The sequence below is a fragment of the Heteronotia binoei genome, chromosome 1 (assembly GCF_032191835.1).
Source record: "Heteronotia binoei isolate CCM8104 ecotype False Entrance Well chromosome 1, APGP_CSIRO_Hbin_v1, whole genome shotgun sequence".
Lineage (NCBI taxonomy): Eukaryota > Metazoa > Chordata > Lepidosauria > Squamata > Gekkonidae > Heteronotia > Heteronotia binoei.
The window spans coordinates 148,152,686-148,174,738 of NC_083223.1; the positions used below are offsets into that span (position 1 = coordinate 148,152,686).

Below are 22,053 nucleotides of genomic sequence, written 5' to 3' on the forward strand. Positions count from 1 at the left end.
CCCTGAGCTGAGTTTAAAAAAGCACAGACTGTGGGAGTTTTGTAAATAAAGTTATTCAAATAACGTTGGAAATTTGTTCAAAGATAGAGGGTGAAACATTCACCTCCCTTTTTGTTTCTCTGACCATTTTTCATCTGCCTGTCTGTTTCTCTTTCCCTCACCTTCGTCCTCCCACTCTGGCTCTGAATAGATGACTGCTCTATCAAGGAGCATGAGAAGAAGAGTAAACTTTAGCCCTTCCTTCCCCTGCCAGTTTCTCACTCATGTCATATGAACATATGAAGCTGCCTTATACTGAATCAGACCCTCAGTCCATCAAAGTCAGTATTGTCTACTCAGACTGGCAGTGGCTCTCCAGGGTCTCAAGCTAAGGTTTTTCACACCTATTTGCCTGTACCCTTTTAGTTGAAGATGCCAGGGATTGAACCTGGGATCTTCTGCTTACCAAGCAGATGCTCTACCACTGAGCCACCATCCCTTCCCAAAATTGCTTTTGTAGGGGGCAAAAACCATGGGTACCTGTAAGTTTTCCCTAGCAGACATACTAAGAATTATGTGGTGACTTTTTCCCAAAAGAAAATGGCAAGTGATTAAAGCATTTAAGTTTCCCTCTCTTCTTTCACCTTTTTTTTCTTGATAAACCAATTTTAGCAAACATCTCAACAAACATCTTGTCAAACTTTATAGCAAAACATAATTTAAGTGAAACATAAAAGAAACTGCAACGTATAGCTAATTTTGTTTGAAAACAGTTTAGTGCCATTAGGATAATGTCACAACATTCTCCCAATTTCATGTAGATGGTAAGCAGCATGAAGGATGTGGGGCTTCACACCTCTAGTGCCATAGATATTCTCCAGTGCTACATTTGATATCAGTCAGACAAAGAACAGAACAATGAAGTACCCCCACCTTGGTCAGCTAGCCCTGAAGAAAAGTGGCCCGTGAAACTGAGACAAATGTTACCATAATTAATACTGTAAAAAATATGCTAAGTGCATTCGCAGATAATGAATTTGTTGTTCACCATGCCAAGCCCTGTGTATACAGAGGAGGGCAGTCTAAAAGCTTAATTTATAAATTAATTTTAAAAATAAAAGCAATATAGTGTTCTGATACATACAGCTTAATATGTCCATAGATTAATATGAATTAATTTATAGAAAATAACAGTGATATTTACGTAGCAACCAAAGAAGAATACTTAAAAGAAAACAATGTGATCATCCTTGTGTCATGTTTATTATGTTTGGGAATATTAAATATAAGAATGTAACTTTGACTCATGTTTTCTTTTAAGCATTGTAATTCTGTTGATATACAAACCTCTTTGTAAATTGTAATGATAGATAAAGCTAAAACTAATAAAAATTAGAATTTCCATGAATTAACTTATAGCAAGGTCTTACCGTAATGAAGTTTTACAATGAAAGGATGATTCACTTCTGCCAAGATATCTCTTTCCATTTTTGATCGTACACGATCTCGAACTATAAAAGACAGAATGAGACATAAAAAACCCTCTAAACTTTAAGAGATCCATGTTGCACTGATAGATCCCGCTGCTCTGTTGTTGTACAGCCCTGTATAACACTTAAAAAAATTAGGTAGACAATGGGGATTCAGAAAAGAGTTATGAAATAAAAAAGGAGTTATACATAGGGTTGCCAAGTCCAATTCAAGAAATATCTGGGGACTTTGGGGGTGGAGCCAGGAGACATTAGGGGTGGGGCCAAGATCAAGGCTGTGACAAGCATAATTGAACTCCAAAGGGAGTTCTGGCCATCACATTTAAAGGGACGGCACACCTTTTCAATTCCTTCCTTCCTTAGGAAATAATGAAGGATAGGGGCACCTTCTTTTGGGGCTCATAGAATTGGACCCCCTGGTCCAATCTTTTTGAAATTTGGGGGAGAGGCACTAGATGCTATACTGAAAATTTGGTGCCTCTATCCCAAAAAACAGCCCCCACAGAGCCCCAGATACCCGCAGATCAATTCTCCATGATTTTCTATGGGAATAAATCTCCATAGGGAATAATAGAGTTCCCAGCAGACATTTCCCTCACCTCCCCCCGCTTTCTGATGACCCTGAACAGGGGGAGGGTCTCCAAACCGGGGGATCCCCTGCCCCCATCTGGGGATTGGCAACCCTAGTTATGCAACATGATTCCATTTTTCAAGGACAGTCATGCAGTACAAAATGTGTAAAACAGAAAATATTTTCCATTACATCCCTTTCATTATAATTTTTAAGATGTTATCTATAAAATACAATAGTTCTTACTTCTGTAGGGGTATGATTGTATTCAACATTTTAAGTTTAAGTTTCAAACTTCATAACTATCTATTTTGACTACATTATTAGCTATATCATTACTATGTATTCAGTTTTACATATCTATGCCACTTCTACATATTCATTAGAAATTTTAACAGATAAATAATATATCAAGATGCAAAGGAAGGTCTATTATATATCTCATATCAAGAACCCATTTGTATTCAATATATTATATTTAAAACAGATTTTTATTCTACTTCTATTTCATTACCATACATTTGTATATCTAACATTTTAGGCTGCTTATTCTAAATGTGTCACTTGCTAGCATAATACACAAAATACGCACTCCATCTCTCCTCAAATTTTGTAATAGACCTAGCTCTCAAATAGGTTGTTAATTTTGCCATTATTGCATATTCATCAGTAATATATGTTACTGCACCAATAAAATCTCTTGATGTAGAATCAAAGGACAAAAAGATATTTTGCACCCCATTAATCTTTCCATAAATACAGAAACAATACTTAGACTGTCTTATCAATATACTTGGGTAGAAGATAGTTGGAGATACATAAGAATTTCAATGCAAAAAAATCTATTTCTAATTTGGTAAAATATAATTTTAATAAAGAAATAGTTTCACTATTACAAAAAATGGAATAAATATTCATTTTCATGACAAGAAAGGATTTCAATTTTTAAAAACTATATTTTACCAAAATGTCTATATTTATTTCATAATATCGCTATTGAATTGTCTGTCTCAGGTAATTAAGTGGCAACAATAATTAAATCAATTCATTTGGTCAAATTCTAAACCACATATTCCACATATTCCAACTTGAAGTAAATAAAAAAATAAAGGTGGATTCCTGATTCCCAATTTAAGATACTATTATGCTTCAGATGTCTCTCAAATGGTGAAAATGTTAAGAATAAACCCATGAAACTTGGATTTATTGAATTGCTTTTATATGCACCAAACTGAATTGTTTTTAAATAATGTTAATTTTAATGTCTGTATACCTATTGTATCTATAGCATCTCCTCAGATGCTAAGATCGACAAGGAGATCGACAACAGGTTGGCAAAGGCAAACCGTGCCTTTGGCCGACTGCACAAAAGAGTGTGGAGCAACAAGCATCTGAAAAAAGGCACAAAGATCAATGTTTACAAAGCGGTTGTGATGACAACCCTCATCTACGGCTCCGAATCGTGGGTTTTATACCGTCATCACCTGCGACTCCTTGAGTGCTTTCATCAGCGCTGCCTTCGCACCATCCTCAACATCCACTGGAGTGACTTTGTGACCAACACTGAAGTTCTCAAGCGGGCGGAGGTTACCAGCATCGAGGCACTGCTGTTGAAGACGCAGCTGCGCTGGGCAGGGCATATTTCTAGGATGGAAAACCACCGCCTTCCCAAGATTGCCCTGTATGGCGAACTCTCCACCGGCCATCGAAATAGAGGGGCACCAAAGAAGAGGTACAAGGACTCCTTGAAGAAATCCCTTGGCACCTGTCGCATCAACCATCACCAGTGGTCTGACCTAGCCTCAGATCACAAAGCATGGAGGCACACCATCCACCAGGCTGTCTCTTCTTTTGAGAACGCATGCATAGCTGGTCTTGAGGACAAAAGGAGATTGAGGAAGAATCGCACTGCTACAGCACCAACCCTAAATCAGACTTTTCCCTGCAGCCACTGTGGCCGGACCTGCCTGTCCCACATTGGTCTTGTCAGCCACCAGTGAGCCTGCAGCAGACGTGGACTATTGCACCCTTCTTAAATCTTCGTTCGCGAAGCCAAGCCAAGAGAGAGATACCTATTGTACTGTATTGTATACCTATATATTTAGCTGCCCTGAGCCTGCTTCGGCGGGGAGGGCGGGATATAAATAAAATTTTATTATTATTATTATTATTATATAGAACAAGAATATGCTGTTTGGACAAAACATAATTTTGTTTGGACAAAACATAATACAGGATCTTATTCAATCCCAGCAAATCCTTTTTTGGAAATACTTCGCGAATCTTGGATAAATTAAGTAAATACATTGCCCCTGACATTTCTCCTATGACTAGTATATTAAACCAAATTTGGTACCTACAATTTTTAATGTCTTGTCTGATCTCTATAGCTAAAATATCTATTGCTAGTATGAATAATAAAGGGGATAAATAATATCTCTGATGTGTTCTTTTTTCAACTGAATTTGCTTCTGTACTTTGCATGGTATATTACAGAAGCATTACAGAGATATTATAAGCTTATAGTGCAGAGTTACATAAGAACATACATAAGAACATAAGAGAATATAAGAGAAGCCATGTTGGATCAGACCAATGGGCCCATCAAGTCCAACATTCTGTTTCACACAGTGGTCAAAAGCCACATTGCCACCTACAGGGTGAATAATTATGGTTGTCAGCTCTGGGTTGGGAAATACTTGGAGACTTGGGGAATGGAGCCTGGGGAGCGTAGGGTTTGGGGAGGCAAGGGACCTTTGCAGGATATAATGCCATCAACTCTACCCTTAAAGCAGCCATTTTCTCCAGGAGAACTGATCTTGGTCATTTGGAGATCAACTAAAATAGTGGAAAGTCTCCAGATGCCACCTGGAGGTTGGTACTACTATAATCTTGGAAATTTGGTAGAAGACCCTGAGGAAAACAGGGTTTGGAGAAGGAAAGGATCTCAGTGGGGAGTGATCCCATGGAATCCACCTTCCAAAACAGCCATTTTCTACAGAGGAAGTGATCTCTTTAGTGTGGAAACAAGTTGTAATTCTAGATCTCCAGGCTTTACCTGGAGATCTGCTTGCCATTAAGTAAAAATTAATGTCTGCTTGCCATTAAGTAAAAATTATTTTTCTGTGTGCAAGGCTGCTAACACAATTTCAAAACCAAATTAAAGGTGTTAAAGTGAACCATTTGTTGCACATGCCACTGCTCCATATGAACACATATATGGGGGTACTATTGCAGCCTACTTTAACTATGGAGGCTCAGATAGCAGCCACCGCCAAGTCCGCATTTTTTCACCTTGGGCGGGCAAGGCAGTTGGCTCCTTTCCTGGAGAACGGCGATCTGGCAACAGTGATCCATGCAACGGTCACCTCGAGGCTGGACTACTGCAATGCCCTCTACATGGGGCTGCCCCTGTGCCGAACCCGGAAGTTACAGCTAGTGCAGAATGCTGCTGCCCGGCTGTTGTTAGGGCTCCCTAGATGGGAGCACATTCAGCCGGGGCTTCGGGGACTGCATTGGCTGCCGATAGCATACCGAGTTCGGTACAAGGTGCTGGTTATGACCTTTAAAGTCCTTTATGGACTAGGACCTGCCTACCTTAGGGACCATCTCTCCCCACATGTTCCCCAGAGAGTGCTGAGATCGGGGTCTCAGAACCTCCTTACAATCCCTGGGCCAAAGGAGGCCCATCTGAAAACAACTAGGGACAGGGCCTTTTCGATTGCAGCCCCCTGTTGGTGGAACCAGCTCCCGGAGGAGGTGAGGGCCCTGTGGAATCTCGGACAGTTCCGCAGGGCCTGTAAGACAACCCTCTTCCGGATGGCATACAACTGACCGATATCTGAATATCCAAATTCAGCATATCTGAACATTGGAATACTTGAAGAACCGACTTTTAGGGAAGATGTAGCATGGTATATTGATAAATGTGTTTTTATGTATTTTACTGTATAAATTATTAATGTATTTTAAACTGATTTATTGTTAGAGTTTTATATTGTAGGCCTCCCTGAGTCCGCTTTGGTGGGGTAGGGGGGGATATAAATCGAATGAAATAAATAAATAAACACAGTTTAGGGTTGCCAAGTCCAATTCAAGAAATATCTGGGGACTTTGGAGGTGGAGCCAGGAGACTTGGGGGTGGAGCCAGGAGACATTGGGAATAGAGCCAGGAGCAAGGCTGTAACAAGCATCATCGAATTCCAAAGGGCGTTCTGGCCATCACATTTAAAGGGACCACACAACTTTTAAATGCCTTCCATCCATTGGAAATAATGAAGGATAGGGGCACCTTCTTTTGTGGCTCATAGAATTGGACTCCCTGGTCCAATCTTTTTGAAACTTGGAGAGTATTTTGAGGAGATGCACTGGATGCTATGCTGAAAATTTGGTGTCTCTGCCTCAAAATACAGCCTGCCCAGAGCTCCAGATACCTGCAGATCAATTCTTCATTATACTCTATGGGAATTGGTCTCCATAAGGAATAATGGAGTGCCCAGCAGACATCCCCCCCTTTCTGATGGTCCTGAAGCAGGGGTGGGGGAGGGCCCCCAAACCAAGGGATCCCCTGCCCCCACCTGGGGATTAAGCAACAGAGAAAAGTCACACAGGAGACCAGGAAAAAAGCAATATGATTGTATGATTGTTTTATAGGCACAAAACAGTAGCGTGGATAGAGCAGTAATGCAAACAGGAACACAGACCGGTTATGCCTGTAAGGTGATGTTGGTACTTTGAACTGTTGTTGAAGTATCCTATGCATACTTTGTACAAATCTGGATTTATCTTTTTTTTTTTGTCATTAGTAAAGAAATTGGATTTCCAAATTTTTCTGGTGAAAGTACTCTTTATTGAACTTTCAAGAAAGGACATTTGGATAAGTGGCATATAGTGCACGGAGCCGTTGTTTTTTTCCTGACCCACCTGGGGATTGGCAACCCTAACACAGTTACTTTGTTTAGAATTATATTAACGTGCTATATGTTAAGTCACTGCGCTATTGCTAGCAAAAGTATAACTGCACTAAGTACATTTTTCTTTACACAGCCATTGCTGGATCCAACCCAATATATAATTGTAACATTACTAGAGATCAGTCCTAAGTGCATTTCGATAAGATTGCTGATCTAATGTTACCAGTAAGGATGACAAACTAAACCCCACATCCTGGATACAGTTTTGATAAAACTGTTTTGTGTTCTAAATGAAACAGTAAAGGAGAAAAATCAGAGACCAAGATGAGGAGACTGAACTTATTTTTATGTTATTACTGTATGTCAGGGGCACCACTGTCATGATTAATACTGATCAAATGAATAGAGATAAAAAAGAACTATATATTAGAGAATGTCTGTTGGGTTCAAACTAATTTTAAGAGATCACAGAAGACACATGTCCTACTGCATGTCAGACTAATTTGCAAGATTCTAATCATCAGTTTATATAATTTAACCACTTCCCCTCTCTAAACCCTGTGTTCCCTAGGCTATTCCACCAAATTGCCAGGATTATAGGATTGCCAACCTCCATCTGCAGACTTTCCACTATTATAGTTGATCTCCAGATAACCAAGATCAGTTCCCTTGGAGAAAATGGCAGCTTTGGAGGGTGGAGTTGATGGCATTATACCCTGCATTATACCCTTGCCTTCTCTCCAAATCCCTCCCCTCCCCAGGCTCCATCCCCCAAGTCTCCAAGTATTTCCCAACCCAGAACTGACAACCCTAATTACTCACCCTGTAGATGGCAATGTGGCTTTTTAACTATAGGAGCTCCATAGAAACACAACTACTAAATTAAGAGTGGGCATTTCTGGTTCTCTGACAGATGGCATCCCAATAAGCAGAGGCTGGGCTTTTTTGGTAGAGAAAGCCCAGCAAGAACTAATTTGCATATTAGGCCACACATCCCTGATGTCACCATTATTTCACATAGGGCTTTTCTGCAGAAAAAGCCCAGAAGGAATTCATTTACATATTAGACCACACCAAGGCTCATTTCCAGTGGGAACGCACAGGAACAACATTCCTGGAGAGAAGATACAAATTATTTATTTGTTTTTTACCTTATAAGGCCACACACATGGTGAAGTTCTCTGTGTGTCCTTCAGAATTGCAGACGGCTGGAGCTTCACAGGCTAGAGCAGGGTTTTGCAAACTTTTCTTTCCCATGGCCCGGTTATTTTTACACTTCTCCTTCGTGGCCCACTAAAATTCAGGTGTGGAACCAGGAGACTTTGGGAGTGGAGCCAGGAATTATGTAATTTCCTGTGGTGTCACTTTCAGGTCAAGGGCCAAGTGATATCACTTCCAGAGCACACTGAACCAAAACTCCACCAAAACCAAAACTCCACATTTTCCTGTGATGTCACTTCCAGGGCACTCCCCCAAACCCGCCTCTTCTTCTGAAGTAACTTTGTTTTCAGAAAAATCTCTCTGAAGCTCATGCTGAGCCAAAATGGGGGTGGAAAGTGGGTGGTCTGCAACTTTTTCATACATTCCCAGGGTCCTCTCTTTCCACCCTCACACCTGCAAGCAGCTATCTGTTTGTGTGTTCTTCTCTAGCTTGCAAGCATTCCTAATGCCCATGTTCAATTGCCTATACCACCTACACACCCCCTCCTCAACAGCACTGGCCAGTGTATGAAGTTGGGAGTGCTGTTGCCATTGCAATCAGGAATGCCAGTGCTGTGTACCACCCACACTGGGCCCTGGCAGCTGCTCTACCTCAAAATATGCTGACACATTTAGTAGGCCCTTCCTTCAGCTGCTACTACTGGAACCTTGCCTCAAACTACAACCAAGCTTGCTTGGTTTCAAGAAAAAAATTGACAGCTATTTTTCATATTTTTCCTTAACTGAAACACTGGGAAATTGCTGTGAAAGGTAGAAAAGAATTGTACTGCAATTAATGAATTAATTTCAACTTATATAAAGTTCATACAAGCTTTTTTGCAGTTATCTCAAAAAGGATATTTATGAGGTGCTTGCAGCTTTTTACTGGCCATGTTTCCCATGCCTTTAAAAGCAACCTATTGTGCAGATATTTAGCCAGTGAACTTCTTTCATCCTTTTTAATATCTACAAGAGGAGTTTAATTTTGGTGTCAGACAGCTGTTTAAAGCAGGACCAGTAAAATGGTGCCAAGTTTATAGTACTATCACTTCCAGAGCTGTTGAGATATACCAGGGGCGGCCAATGGTAGCTCTCCAGATGTTTTTTTCCCTACAACTCCCATCAGCCCCAGCCAGCATGGCCAATGGCTGGAGCTGATGGGAGTTGTAGGCAAAAAACATCTGGCGAGCTACTGTTGGCCACCCCTGAGATATACAGCAGTAATCTTCAATAATCTCTTTCTGCCCCACACCTCTAATTCTCACTCACACAGAAATCTCACAGAAAGACCAGCTGGCTACAACTGGGGGTGCCAATTTTTCATTGGCAGAGCTCCTGTCTACAACAACAGTATGATGAACAGAAAAGTTTCATCCAGTAAAAATGAAAGAAAGAAAGGGAAAGAATGAAATGGAAGGAAAGGAAAGAAAAGAAAAGAAAAGAAAAGAAAAGAAAAGAAAAGAAAAGAAAAGAAAAGAAAAGAAAAGAAAAGAAAGACATGGAAAGAAAGAACATAAGAGAAACCATGTTGGATCAGACCAGTGGGGCCAGGGCACTAGAAGCCCTCCTACTGTTGCTTACCCCCACCCCCAGCACCAAGAATACAGATGAGCATCCCTTGCAGACGGAAAAAGAAAGAAGGTGGGGCAAAGGGGAAAAAAGCCTTACTCACCATCAGATTACCCCAGTCAGCAACAATTCTGCCCAGGGGTCATTTGCTTAAAAAATACCTACTGGAATGCCCACTCCCCACCCCTCCCAGCTGAAAAAAACCCCACACCCTTTCTTTGCTGCCCAGGCCTCCCGGGAAATCTGCAAGGCACATGAAAGCTCATACCTTGAAGAACACTTCATGGATCTAAAGTGCCAGTGGATGCCAGCTTTTCTCTCAAACACTGGGGGAGGGGGAGAAGGAAGGAGAGGCAGCCCAGCTTCTCTCTGCACAACACAAAGATGGAAGAAGGAAGGAAGCCAAACAGAACTCAGGCTTCGCAGCCTGTGTCAGTCTTCAAGGCTAGCTTTTCTTTGCACAACACAGAGACAGGGGAAGGAAGCCAAATGGAGCTCAGGCTTTGCAGCCTGTGTCAGTCTTCAAGGCTAGCTTTTCTATGGACAACAGAGAGATGGTGGAAGGAAGGAAGCAGAGGTCATGCTTTGCTGGGGGTGGGGCTATCTTTGGCTTTTCTTGTGACCCGGTAGTAAGGCTTCCGTGGCCGGTACCGGGTCCTGACCCTGCTAATGGGAAACAGTGGGCTAGAGTATCGGCTAGCTCATTTGAAATCTGGCTGGGGAGAAGGGGAGGAAGGGGCCCCTGATCCAATTACAGCCATGCATTTTGCAAAATACATGGCTCAGGGCTGTTGTATGCTCCAGCAAGAAAGGGCGAACCTAATCTCCGTTGCTGCTGCTGCTGTGTTGCCAACTTGCCATAGGGATACTGTGAGTTCCTGTGCCATTTGGCTGTGCTCTGCTCTCTGCGGTCTGGCCTTGGCTGCTGGTATTTCTGGCTGTATTACTGGACTGGAGGGCTTCATCAGGTGAGATGACTCCTTTTTTGTGTGTTTATGGGGGGATTTCTGTTCAAATTAGAACCAGGTTTTTTATTTTTTAACTTTTTGAAAACCTTGAGTTTTCCTCCTGTTTTGGGTGATTGGTTTTCTGTTGAGGGCTGCGTTGCTGGGGTGGGGTGGGGAAGGTGGCTCTGGCCTGGCCTGGTTTAAAGTGTTTAATCTGTGTTAATTTTATAATCTTTTCTCTTTTTTAATTTAAAAAAAAAAAGGAATTGCCTGTTATTTTTTTTTAATTGCCTGTTAAATTTCTGCCAGGCTTTGGTTGACATGGTTGTGTGGGGTCTGATTTCTTCCTCTGTTTTCCTTTGGCCAGGCTGTGGTGGCTTACTGACCTGTTGAGCTGCTGGTGGTGTTTTACTGTTTTTCCTGGTTGTGTTGGGGTGTATGTGTGTGGTTTTGGATGGCTTTTGGTTTCTGGGGGGTTGGCCTTTGCTTGACTGTTCCTCTTTGGAGCTTGAAACAAGTTTGGCCAGGCCTGGTGGTGACATGACCTGTTGAACTGTTGTTGGTGTTTTATTGTTTTTCTTGGCTGTGTTGGGGGGGGTGCCTTTGTAAAAACTTTTGGGGTGCCCGCAGATAAGTCCAGCCTTTTTTGGCCTTGGGGGTTCTTTAGGGGAGAATCCCCTGCAGCTGTCCTGCAGTTTTGGGGGCTCTCCCTCAAACCCCCTGTCAGCCAGTTGCCTTTCATTATATTCTGTTTTGCCATTGACTTCAATGGCCCATTGCGTATAATGGTGGGATAGGGCCACCCTCTTTGGGTGTCCCTGGAATTGGACCCCCTGGTCCAATCTTTTGGGGACTTTGGGTTCCTTGGGGGAGAGTCCGTTAAAGCTGCCCTGCAGTTTTGGAGGCTCTCCTCCAAATCCCCTCCTTTCCAAGCAGCTTCCATTATACCCTATGTTGCCATTGACTTCAATGGCCCATAGGATATAATGGGGCCAAATATCTGAAAATATCTGGATATCTCCTATATATTCTGATACATTGGATATTGGTATTCAGAAATATCTGGAATTCTGGATAGTTTGGCCCTGAATATTTCCGGATCTGGATATTACTGAATTTTTTTGTATGTGTGTATAGCCCTACTGGTGTAAGAAAAATGGTGTAAGCCAGAAAGAAGTGGCAAGTTCCAGTTAGAGAAACCAGCCTTGACTTTCTGGGCTCCTAAAAGACTCTCCAGAAAAGGGTTATTTTGCAAACTTAACAGCCCCAGATATGGGTTACAAAAATTTGGAGTGCAGAGTGAGAAGCCTCTCTCACCCCCGCCTCCTTCCTTTCTCTATCTCCCCCTGCCTTCTGTCCCCCATCTTTTCCCCCCTCAAAAGTAACGACAGGCCATGCATGCCCTCTGGCTGGCATACATCCTTTGTCTTTTCATGTGGATTCCTTCCTTCCTCCATCTATTCTCTCTCTCTATCCCCACCTCTTTCACTCTTTCCTCCCATCCGTCTCTCTCCCTCCCCTCCTCTATTTGTCTCAAAATGAGGGAGCTATTGCTTGTCAAATGCATCTCTCTGTGATAGAGTTTGTAGTGGTGGCTGTTGAATGAATACAATGGGAGCCAGGCTGTTTGTGACAGGTGAGCTGCTTTTGCTTTTCCAGTAACTGCTTCTGGATCTTGTATGTCAGAATAGGATCTCAGGAACAGACATGGTTCAAAAACTTCAGGAAAGTAAGAGAAAGTTGGATTTTTGCTGTGGGATGTAGTTTTGATGTAAGTCTTTTCTTGCTGTTTTCTGTGTGATGCACACTGCTGTATCATGGTGCTGAGATATGGAGGACTTTAAAGAGTGAGATGCTTTCTGTAGCTCAGGCAATTTTTCTCCAGATTGCCAGCTCTGAGTTAAGAAATACCTGGAGATTTTGGGGTGTAGCCTGAGTGATGGGTATCGCCTTCTAACACACTTCCAGTGATGTCAGGGGGTGTGGCATATGCAAGTAACTTATGCAAATAACATATGCTAATGAGTTCCTGGAAAGCTTTTTCTATGAAATGACCCCTGGACCACACCCCTGACACCAAGCCAGCCGGAACTGTGTGTTCCTGCTCAAAAAAAGCCCTGAGCAGAGGAGTTAAAATAGGGTTGTATTTTAGCCCCCACACTTTTTAATCTGTTTCTCAATAACACCTCACCCTCATGTGACTCAAAGAAAATTTCCACCCTTTTGTATGCAGATGACATGGTTTTAGTGTCACTTACTGGAGGAGGGCTTAGGAGGCCATTCTTCAAGCTTAGTGACTTCTGTAAATAATACACCAAAACTATTAACAGCTGCACCCAGACAAAAGTGACATTCTTGGTCCATTGACAGCAGTCCTATTGATCAATGTAGAAACTTCAAGTATCTCAGAGTTGTCTGCTGTTAAAATCTCCTTGGAAATAATAAAACCCACAGTCCTTTGGACATTGGGGGGCAGTCTAAAATTCTACCATCCCAAAGGAGGCTTTTTGATTGATCCCTCCCTGAACTTGCATCAGAGCAAGGCCATAGCCCAACTTCTTTATAGAGTAGAGATCTGGGGCTGGAATGATATCCTAATCAACAATCTGGAGATTATTAATTTTTTTTTAAAAGATCCTAGCTCTGCTTAAGGTTCCCAACCCCCAGGAAGGGCTACTCTGCTTTTGAGGGCTTTGATCTGCTGCTGGCCAGCTGAGGAAACCTTGCCATGCAATGTCCCCAACACAATGATGTCACCCAGAAGTGACATCATTGCATCACTGATGTTGGGAGGTGACATTCTAGGTTTTCGCAAACTCTATGGTCTTGAAGGCAAAAAACCCATAGAGTTTTGCCCAAAAACTAGAGCATCATCCCAATGTCGGCGATACAATGACATCACTTTTGGGTAACTTCATCACACCCTCCATGCAGAAAATCACTGAAAGGACCTGGAAGCCCCCTGCCAGCTGCCAAGTAGATACAGTCAAATACAGCTGCAAGTGAGATCATCGGCCTGGGAGTTTTGTACTCACATTCCATCTCATTAGCACAGCAACATACCTGATAAAACAATATCATTCATTCAAGTTTGGACCTTTGGTTGGGCTTTGTGCCTGTTTCTCAGATTTTGAACTTTGGAATTCTATCTGGGCTTTATACCTTCAGTCTTATCAGGTAATATCTGGGTCAGAGCACTAAAGCCGGAATAAGTCTTCTAGGTTAGCTATTTAGTTTTACACTGCTTCTATATTTGTAGACTTTTCCACATTTCTTTTAACAAGCCATATAAAATATACTTCTGTGGTGTTTTGGGGGTTTTGGAGCTTCAGTCTAAACTCAGCATCTTGGCCTATTTTGGCTACAGCTACCAAAGTAATTGTTTTTGGAACTCAACTTGTAAGTATCCTACCTTGTAGGGCTGACTGCTTAACACTGGTAGGGCTGAAAACGTGATCCCTCAGTTTCTCAGCTGAGGATTAGCTTAGAGGGGCTGGTGTGGTTCATTACCCTGGGCAGTGAAGACTCACTCCCCAGTCTTGTGCATTTTGCTCTTGACTTACAGCACAAAGCCTACTTGTGGGACTAGGGGGCTTTGACAAGGTAAATCACCTCAAAGTTTCCTGTGCATATCTTGGACTAATCTCTCACTGAGAAAAGTAGGCCCGTTACTACCCTGAACAGAAGCTCCAGTTTGCTCCCCTTAGAGAGGCAGGTCAACTCAGCATTCTCCAAAATCCCGGAAGTCACACAGTGAACCAATTTTGTCTTGTTATCCAAACAATAGAAAAGGGTTTATTTATTTATTTTATGATTTGTATCCCGCCCTTCCCACAAAGATGGCTCAGGGCGGCTCACAACAGACAATAAAACAAAATTTGAATTAACATTTACATATATAAGCAGTTAAAATAGTCAAACATTTAAAACCTCAAAACCTCAAATCTTATAACAGTATAATTAGCAAGAGTCTAGTAAGTTACACTTGTTTCCCATCTCAGTTAGGTGTAAGCTAGCCGGAAGAGGGTTGCCTTACAGGCCCTGCGGAACTGAATAAGGTCCCGCAGGGCCCTCACCTCCTCCGGCAGCTGGTTCCACCATATAGGGGCCATAACAGAAAAGGCCCTGTCTCTAGTTGATTTAAGGCGGACTTCTTTTGGCCCAGGGAGAGCGAGAAGGTTTTGAGTTCAGTTGAGTTTGCCATCCCTTCAGGGCAGTAACTTGAAAATGTGATAGATCATTTCATGCTAGGTTGTTGGTGGCAACATTTATAATGTGGAGAGAAGTTGCTACCCCCAGGAGAAAGGGAAGGGGGCAACAGCAGAAAGCAGAAACTTACAACAGCTGAGACACTACACAAAAAAGAAAGGCAATATTTCATTGGATTAAAAAACAAAACTGTAATATAATTTGCTTACAAGAAGTTCATGTTAAACAAAAGGATTATACATTTTTATGGAATAAACAATTGGGACTGGATTTTTTTCATTGGCTGAACAGAAGAAAAGGGGTGTGATTTTTTTTATTAAACAAGAATTGGATCGAAAAATAATATTTAAAGATAAAGATGGAAGATTTGTGGCAGTGGAAGTAATAATAAATGCAAAAAAACCCCTTATTATTGGGACTGTATGCACCAAATGGTGCAAAAGACTTTTTTTAAGACATTATAAAACAACTTGATGAAGTGACATATGACCAGGTCATGATTATGGGAGACTTTAATGGAACAATTCAGAATACATTGGACAGATCTGGGGGGGAAAATAACAATAAAGAAGGAAAATTGCCAAAATCCTTCTTTGAACTGGTTAAACAAGAAAACTTGGAAGACATGGAGAAAATTTAATCCTGAAGTATGAGATTATACATTTTTTTCAGCAAGACATAATACTTTTCCAGAATTGACACGTTATGGGGTACAAAGGACTTAGGCCTTATAACTAAAAAAATAGAGATCTTACCGAAGATAGGTGCAGATCATAACCCAATAATGTGGATTACAAAATTGTCTAAAAAAGTGAGAAGATGGAGATTAAATGAAGATTTACTACAAAATAAAGAATTAGTGACATCTCTAGAAAATGAAACTAAAGCTTTCTTCCAAATAAACGATAACGATGATATAGATTTTCAGATGGTGTGGGATGCTTATAAAGCCGTAATGAGAGGAATATTGACTACATTAAACAATAAGGACAAAAGGGCAAAAGAAAAACAGATGTTGGACATTCAAAATGAAATAAAGAAAAAAGAAGGGGAACTGAGGAAAAGGCCAGGGTAAAAGAAAATTATAAGGGAGATTACAATACTACAAGCACAAATGAGACATTTGTTAAATAAGGAATTGGAATGGAATTTGAAAAAATTACAACAGAAATCCTTTGAGGGAGCGAATAAACCTGGAAAGTATTTGGCCTGGTAACTGAAGAAAAAGAGAGGAAGTAAAATTATTAATAAAATTGTGGTTGATGGAAGAGAGATGGTAGATCAAGAAGGAATAAAGAGAGAATTTTTCAAGTACTATGCTAAATTATTTAAAGGTGTTAAAGTAAAGAAGGAAAGAATGGAAGAATATTTGCAAAAGATTAAAATAGCACCTTTAGCTGAATATATGAAAAAAATTGAATGATCCAATTGAAAAAATAGAAATTGAAGCAGCGATTAATGCAATGAAAATTGGAAAAGCACCTGGGACACATGGATATACGGCAAAATTTTAAAAATTTTTTAAAGAAGAATTAGTACCGAAACTTCAAAAATTGATGAATATGATAAGAATAAAAGGGAAAATACCAAATACATGGAAGGAAGCTGTAATTTCTTTGATTCCTAAGGAAGATAAAGATGTCACGAATGTAAAGAACTATAGACCAATTTCATTACTAAATAATGACTATAAGATATATACAAGAATTTTGGCAGAACGACAAACAATATTTGATGAATTTCATAAAGGAAGACCAAGCGGGATTTCTCCCTAAAAGGCAAATAAGAGACAATATTAGAACTGTTGTAAATATTGTAGAATATTATGAAAGACATCCAGAGAAGGAAGTTGCATTGTTCTTTGTGGATACAGAGAAAGCTTTTGACAATTTGAACTGGGACTTTATGTTTGCAGTAATGGAGAAAACAGAGTTGGGGGAAAACTTTATAAGAATGATAAAGGCAATATATACTGAACAACATGCAAGGTTATGTATAAATGCAGATCTTACAGATGAAATGAAATGATAATCAGCAAAGGTACAAGACAAGGTTGTCCGCTTTCACCTTTGTTGTTTATAACGACTCTTGAAATTTTATTGATGCAAATACAAGATGATAAAGAAATAGAAGGGTTGAGAGTTAAAGGATTTATTTACAAATACAGAGCATTTGCAGATGATATAATGTTTATAAATGAAAATCCTACATAAGTAACACCTTTGTTGTTAGCTAAAATACAAGAATATGGAGAACTGGCGGGATTTTATGTTAATAAAGAAAAATCAAAATTTTTATGTAAAAATATGCAAGTAAATAGGAGTTGCAGAGACTAACAGGATGTGAAGTTACAAAAGGAGTTGCAGAGACTAACAGGATGTGAAGTTACCTCTAAAGTAAAATATTTGGGTGAGGAAATAACAATGAAGAATATTGACCTGTTCAAAAATAACTATGAAAAGCTATGGCATAAAATGGATGAAGATATGATAAAATGGAATAAGCTTAACTTGTCATTGCTTGGAAGAATAGCTGCAATTAAGATGAATATTTTGCCGAGAATAATGTATTTGTTTCAAACTATTCCGATTGTGAAAGACAGTAAACAATTTAACAAATGGCAAAGGAAGATTTCGGAATTTGTATGGGCTGGGATTAAAATGAAAGTTTTAATAGATGCTAAAGAAAGAGGAGGATTCCAATTACCAGATTTAAGATTATATCATGAAGCAGTTTGTTTAGTGTGGATAAAAGATTGGGTTACGCTGTTGAATAAAAAACTTTTAGTGTTGGAAGGTCATGGAAATAAATTCAGCTGGCACGCTTATATGTATTATGGGAAGAAAAAGATGGATAGTTTTTTCTCTCACCATTATATAAGAAATAATTTGTTGAATACCTGGATGAAGTATAAGAAATATGGTGATGAAAGAAAACCATTATGGATAGTGCCAGCATAAGTGATAAAAATAACGGCTGACAGTTGAGGAAAAATGGCTGTCATACAATCAACTATTAAAAATACAAAGTGGCAAAATAGAATTGAAAACTGCTGTGGAGTTGAATAACAAATACAATTGTTTCAAATGCAACAAATAAAGAGTTTGGTGAAAATGATATTAAAACTGAAGGAATAAGACGAGAGCAAACAGCAATGGAAAAAGTTCTGCTTGGAGATAATGAAAAGTTAATTTCAAAAACTTATAAGTTACCTTTAAAATAGTCTACAGAAGATGAAGTAGTGAAATCTCAAATGATTAAATGGGCAATAAATGTAAATAAAGAAATACAGATGAATACATGGGAATATTTATGGAAGAACTCTATGAAACTTTCAACATGTCAGAGTATTAAAGAGAACTGTTTTAAAATGATGTATAGATGGTATATGACTCTTAAAAAATTGGCAAAGATGAATAACAAGATGCCAGACAGATGTTGGAAATGCAAAAAACATGAAGGTTCTTTCTACCATATGTGGTGGACTTGTGAAAGAGTGAAAAAGTATTGGCAGATGATCCAACAAGAAATATCTAGGATCTTGGGATATAAATTCAAGAAAGCTGCAGAGACTTTTCTGTTGGGATTACAAATGGAAAAATTTCCAAAAGAAGATAGAACTATAATTTGGTACTTGCTTTCAGCTGCTAGGACACTATATGCGCAGTTATGGAAACAAGAAAAAATATCAGAAAAATGGGATTGGATTGTAAAAGTTATGACATGGAGTGAGATGGACAAATTAACAAGAACTTTAAGAGACTATGATTTAGAAGATTTTAAAAGGGAGTGGAAAAAATTTAGAAGTTATGTAGAAGATGAGTGGAAAGTAAAAGGACTTTGGACAATTTTTGATAATGATTAAACTTTAGAAGAAAGAAGAATATTAATTTTAGTTCTTAGTAATTAACGGTACCCTTTAATGTTAGTATTTTGAGTAAATAATACTGGCGGGGGTCAAGTAACGGGGGGAGGGGTGATTAGAAAGAAGCATATGGGATAGATGAAATGAAGTTATTAACGGAAATTGTTACCATATGTTATCAATAAGATTGTTTAAAATGAAAATTGGTTCACTGTGTTTATAGAGATGAGGCTCCAACATTCAAAATATAAGGACATTTAATAAACAAATAAGAAGAGCCCTGTGGTGCATATGATCCCCATGGTGCAGAGTGGTAAATTGCAGTATTGCAGTCCAAGCTCTGCTCATGACCTGAGTCCCATCTGATGGAAGCTGGGTTCAGGTAGCCAGCTCCAGGTTGACTCAGTCTTCCATCCTTCCAAGGTCGGTAAAATGAGTACCCAGCTTGCTGGGAGGGAAGTGTAGATGACTGGGGAAGGCAATGGCAAACCATCCCGTAAAAAAGTCTGCCATGAAAATGTGATGCAACATCACCCCAGAGTCAGAAATGACTGGTGCTTGCACAGGAGACTATCTTTACCTTTTTAAGGAGAGTACACACAGTCTGTTCAGACTGAACAAGGACCCGAAAAAAGGGTGAAAAACATGCAAGACTTGTCCCAAACACTAGATTTATCCTAAACAATGTTTAACTAGGACTGGCTATTTCACAGTTGCATTTTTTAAATGTCCATCATACTACCTCAATTATCAGAGTTCAGACTTCTCCAGTTGTCCCACAACACTTGGGCAAGATGGAGTTCCTAGATAAATATTTAGAAGAAAATCCTTTGTTCTCATGTACAGACAATTTATAATTTCACCTCTGTCAGCCCAACCTCTTCTGGGATCAGTCCTCATCTTGCTACCTCAAGAGGAAGAATAGTATCTAGCCTTTTGGCTGACCTATTCTGTGTCCCTTTAGGTGTGATATTCAAGTAAAGTAAGAGCCGGTAAACATTTTGTAAGATAAGAGCTGGTAAACATTTTGTTCTTCCAGACATTCCAGTAAGGTATGAGTTGGTAAACATTTTGTTCTTCCATCGCCCCAAGCTATTTGCATAATTAAGAGCTAGAGGGCGTTGTGACTGAGAGACAGATGATATCTCCTGTAGTTTTCCTTTTCCAATCTTTTGCTAGCATTGCGGCTTATGGAGCATGTGGAACAAGTGTAAAGTACAGCACCAGTTAATAAAATATTGGGGTAAATTCTAGGGTACCGGGCATTTCTCGATAACAAAAAAACAGCTAATCTAAATTTATTTTAACCCATGAAACTGAAAAGCACCTGTAAAAGCTTAAATCCAATCTGGAGCAAGCTACTTCCCTTTCCTCCATCTGCCATGGCAACAACCTTTAGACAGAACTGCTCCTGCTGTGGAAAGAGGAGGCAAACAATAGCTGTGCTGAGACAGAATATGAAAATACCTGCTAGATCAAAGCAGTGGTCCATCTAGTCCTGCATTCTGTTTCACACAGTGGCCAATTAGTTGCCCAGCAGGGCCAAAAAACAGGGCAGAGAGGCCAAGGTTGTCCCTTAGTATTGGTATCCTGATGTTGTCCCTTAGTACTGGTACTCAACTAGTATAGTGACTCTAGATGTAAAAGTTTCCTTTAGTCACTATAGCCAGTATCCATTTGTTTATCTATCCTCCACAAATCTGTCTAATCTCTTTTTAATGTCATTACTACATTCTAGGATTGCCAGGCCAAGAAAGGGGATGTGACGTTGGCATCACTACATCATTTCTGGGAGGAAGCACCAGAAACTATTTTTTTCCCAGAAGTGATGTAGTGATGTAGTGACATTGCTGATGTTAGTATTTTATTTTTATTTTTCTCCCACTGCTGCTTGGAGGAGTGCCGGACAAAGAGGGTTGCCAAAGAGATCCACTAGCAGTGAATACCACAATTTAATTATTTACTGAGTAAAATGGTACTTCCTTTTGTCCATCCTGAATCTATTGCCCATTAACTTAATTGGCCACTTCCAAGTTCTAGTATTACAGGAGGAGAAATAGTTCCCCCTATTGACTTTCTTCATTCCATGCACAACTTTATATACCCCTATTAAGGTCCCCCAGTTTGTCTTTTACTAAACTGAAAGGGTTAAAATCTTCAGCCTTTCCAACCCCTTCATCATCTTGGCTGCACTCTTCTACACTTTTATTTATTTTGGATATTTTAACGCCACCTTTCTAGATCATTGCTCAACTTTTTCCATTGTGACCAGAATTGTATTCCAAATCAGGTTACACTATGGCTTTATATACATATTTTACAATATTGATTGTTGTATTTTCATTCCCTTTCCTTTCATTTTCTTTTACAACGTGGACTTTGCCTTTTCACTGCCACTGCATACAGAGTCACATTCACAGACCTTTCATGGCATAATAGTACAGAAAATCAGGAAAATACACTGAGTCAATGTCTTCAGCGATGTAGTGACGGCCATTAGCAGAGATGGCTTTAAAAGGAAATTAGTAATATTAATGGATGAGAGGTCCACAATGGCTACTACTCATGATCAGTGCTCCCTCTAAGCTGTGGAGTCTTGTGAGCTTTATGAGCTACTGACATTGAAGCTATGAGTGAGTTATATAACTTCTGCATACAGTAATTTGCTCTGGGGTCATCCTTCCTGAGTTAAGACAAAAATAAGTGAGCCAGAGGCTAAAAAATGGTGAGCTAGCTCACACTAACTCAGCTTAGAGGGAATGCTGGTTATGATGATTACAGGGAACCTCCAGATTCAGAGGCAGTACACTTCCCTAAACTACACCTACTTTGAACTGAACTAAACACTTATGAACGTCCCAGTGTCTTATTCCATTTGATCCTGAAGAAGAACACAGGGGCGCAGCTAAATAAAAATTTCACATAATGCTACTGGCAGGAAAGTCTAGATAGTGGGGGGAAATGTAACACAGGAAACGTGGTGGAAGCTGAATAGACACATAACTCAGAGAATCTATGGCAGTTCTGCCAAGAAGGATGATAAAGGAGTGATGTGGCAGATGTGGATCAGCTTTATACCAAAATTATAGGCACACAAAAATTACACTTCTCTGTTTCTGTAACGGTTTGCTAATACCAACATCCAGAAAGAATTTATATAAGGAACTGGAATTAATTAACAGCAGATGCAGTCTATGGCCAGATGCCTTCCATTTTAAAAAATGGAAAGGAACTGACTCCTGGTGCTGTCTAAAATGATGATAATTTACAGACTGTTGTTTTTGCAGGAATCATGACAGGCCTGCTAACT

General features: G+C 39.9%; 1 protein-coding gene across 3 annotated transcripts in view; it reads right to left on the reverse strand.

The window, feature by feature from the left end:
* RPS6KA2 (ribosomal protein S6 kinase A2) overlaps nucleotides 1–22,053 on the reverse strand; it is a 428,828-nt gene that overhangs the window by 103,375 nt on the left and 303,400 nt on the right. For all 3 annotated transcript variants that reach the window (XM_060242135.1, XM_060242152.1, XM_060242144.1), the window contains one exon: nucleotides 1,410–1,490. In XM_060242135.1, coding sequence (XP_060098118.1) covers nucleotides 1,410–1,490 — 81 coding nt within the window. The remainder of the gene's footprint in view (nucleotides 1–1,409; nucleotides 1,491–22,053) is intronic.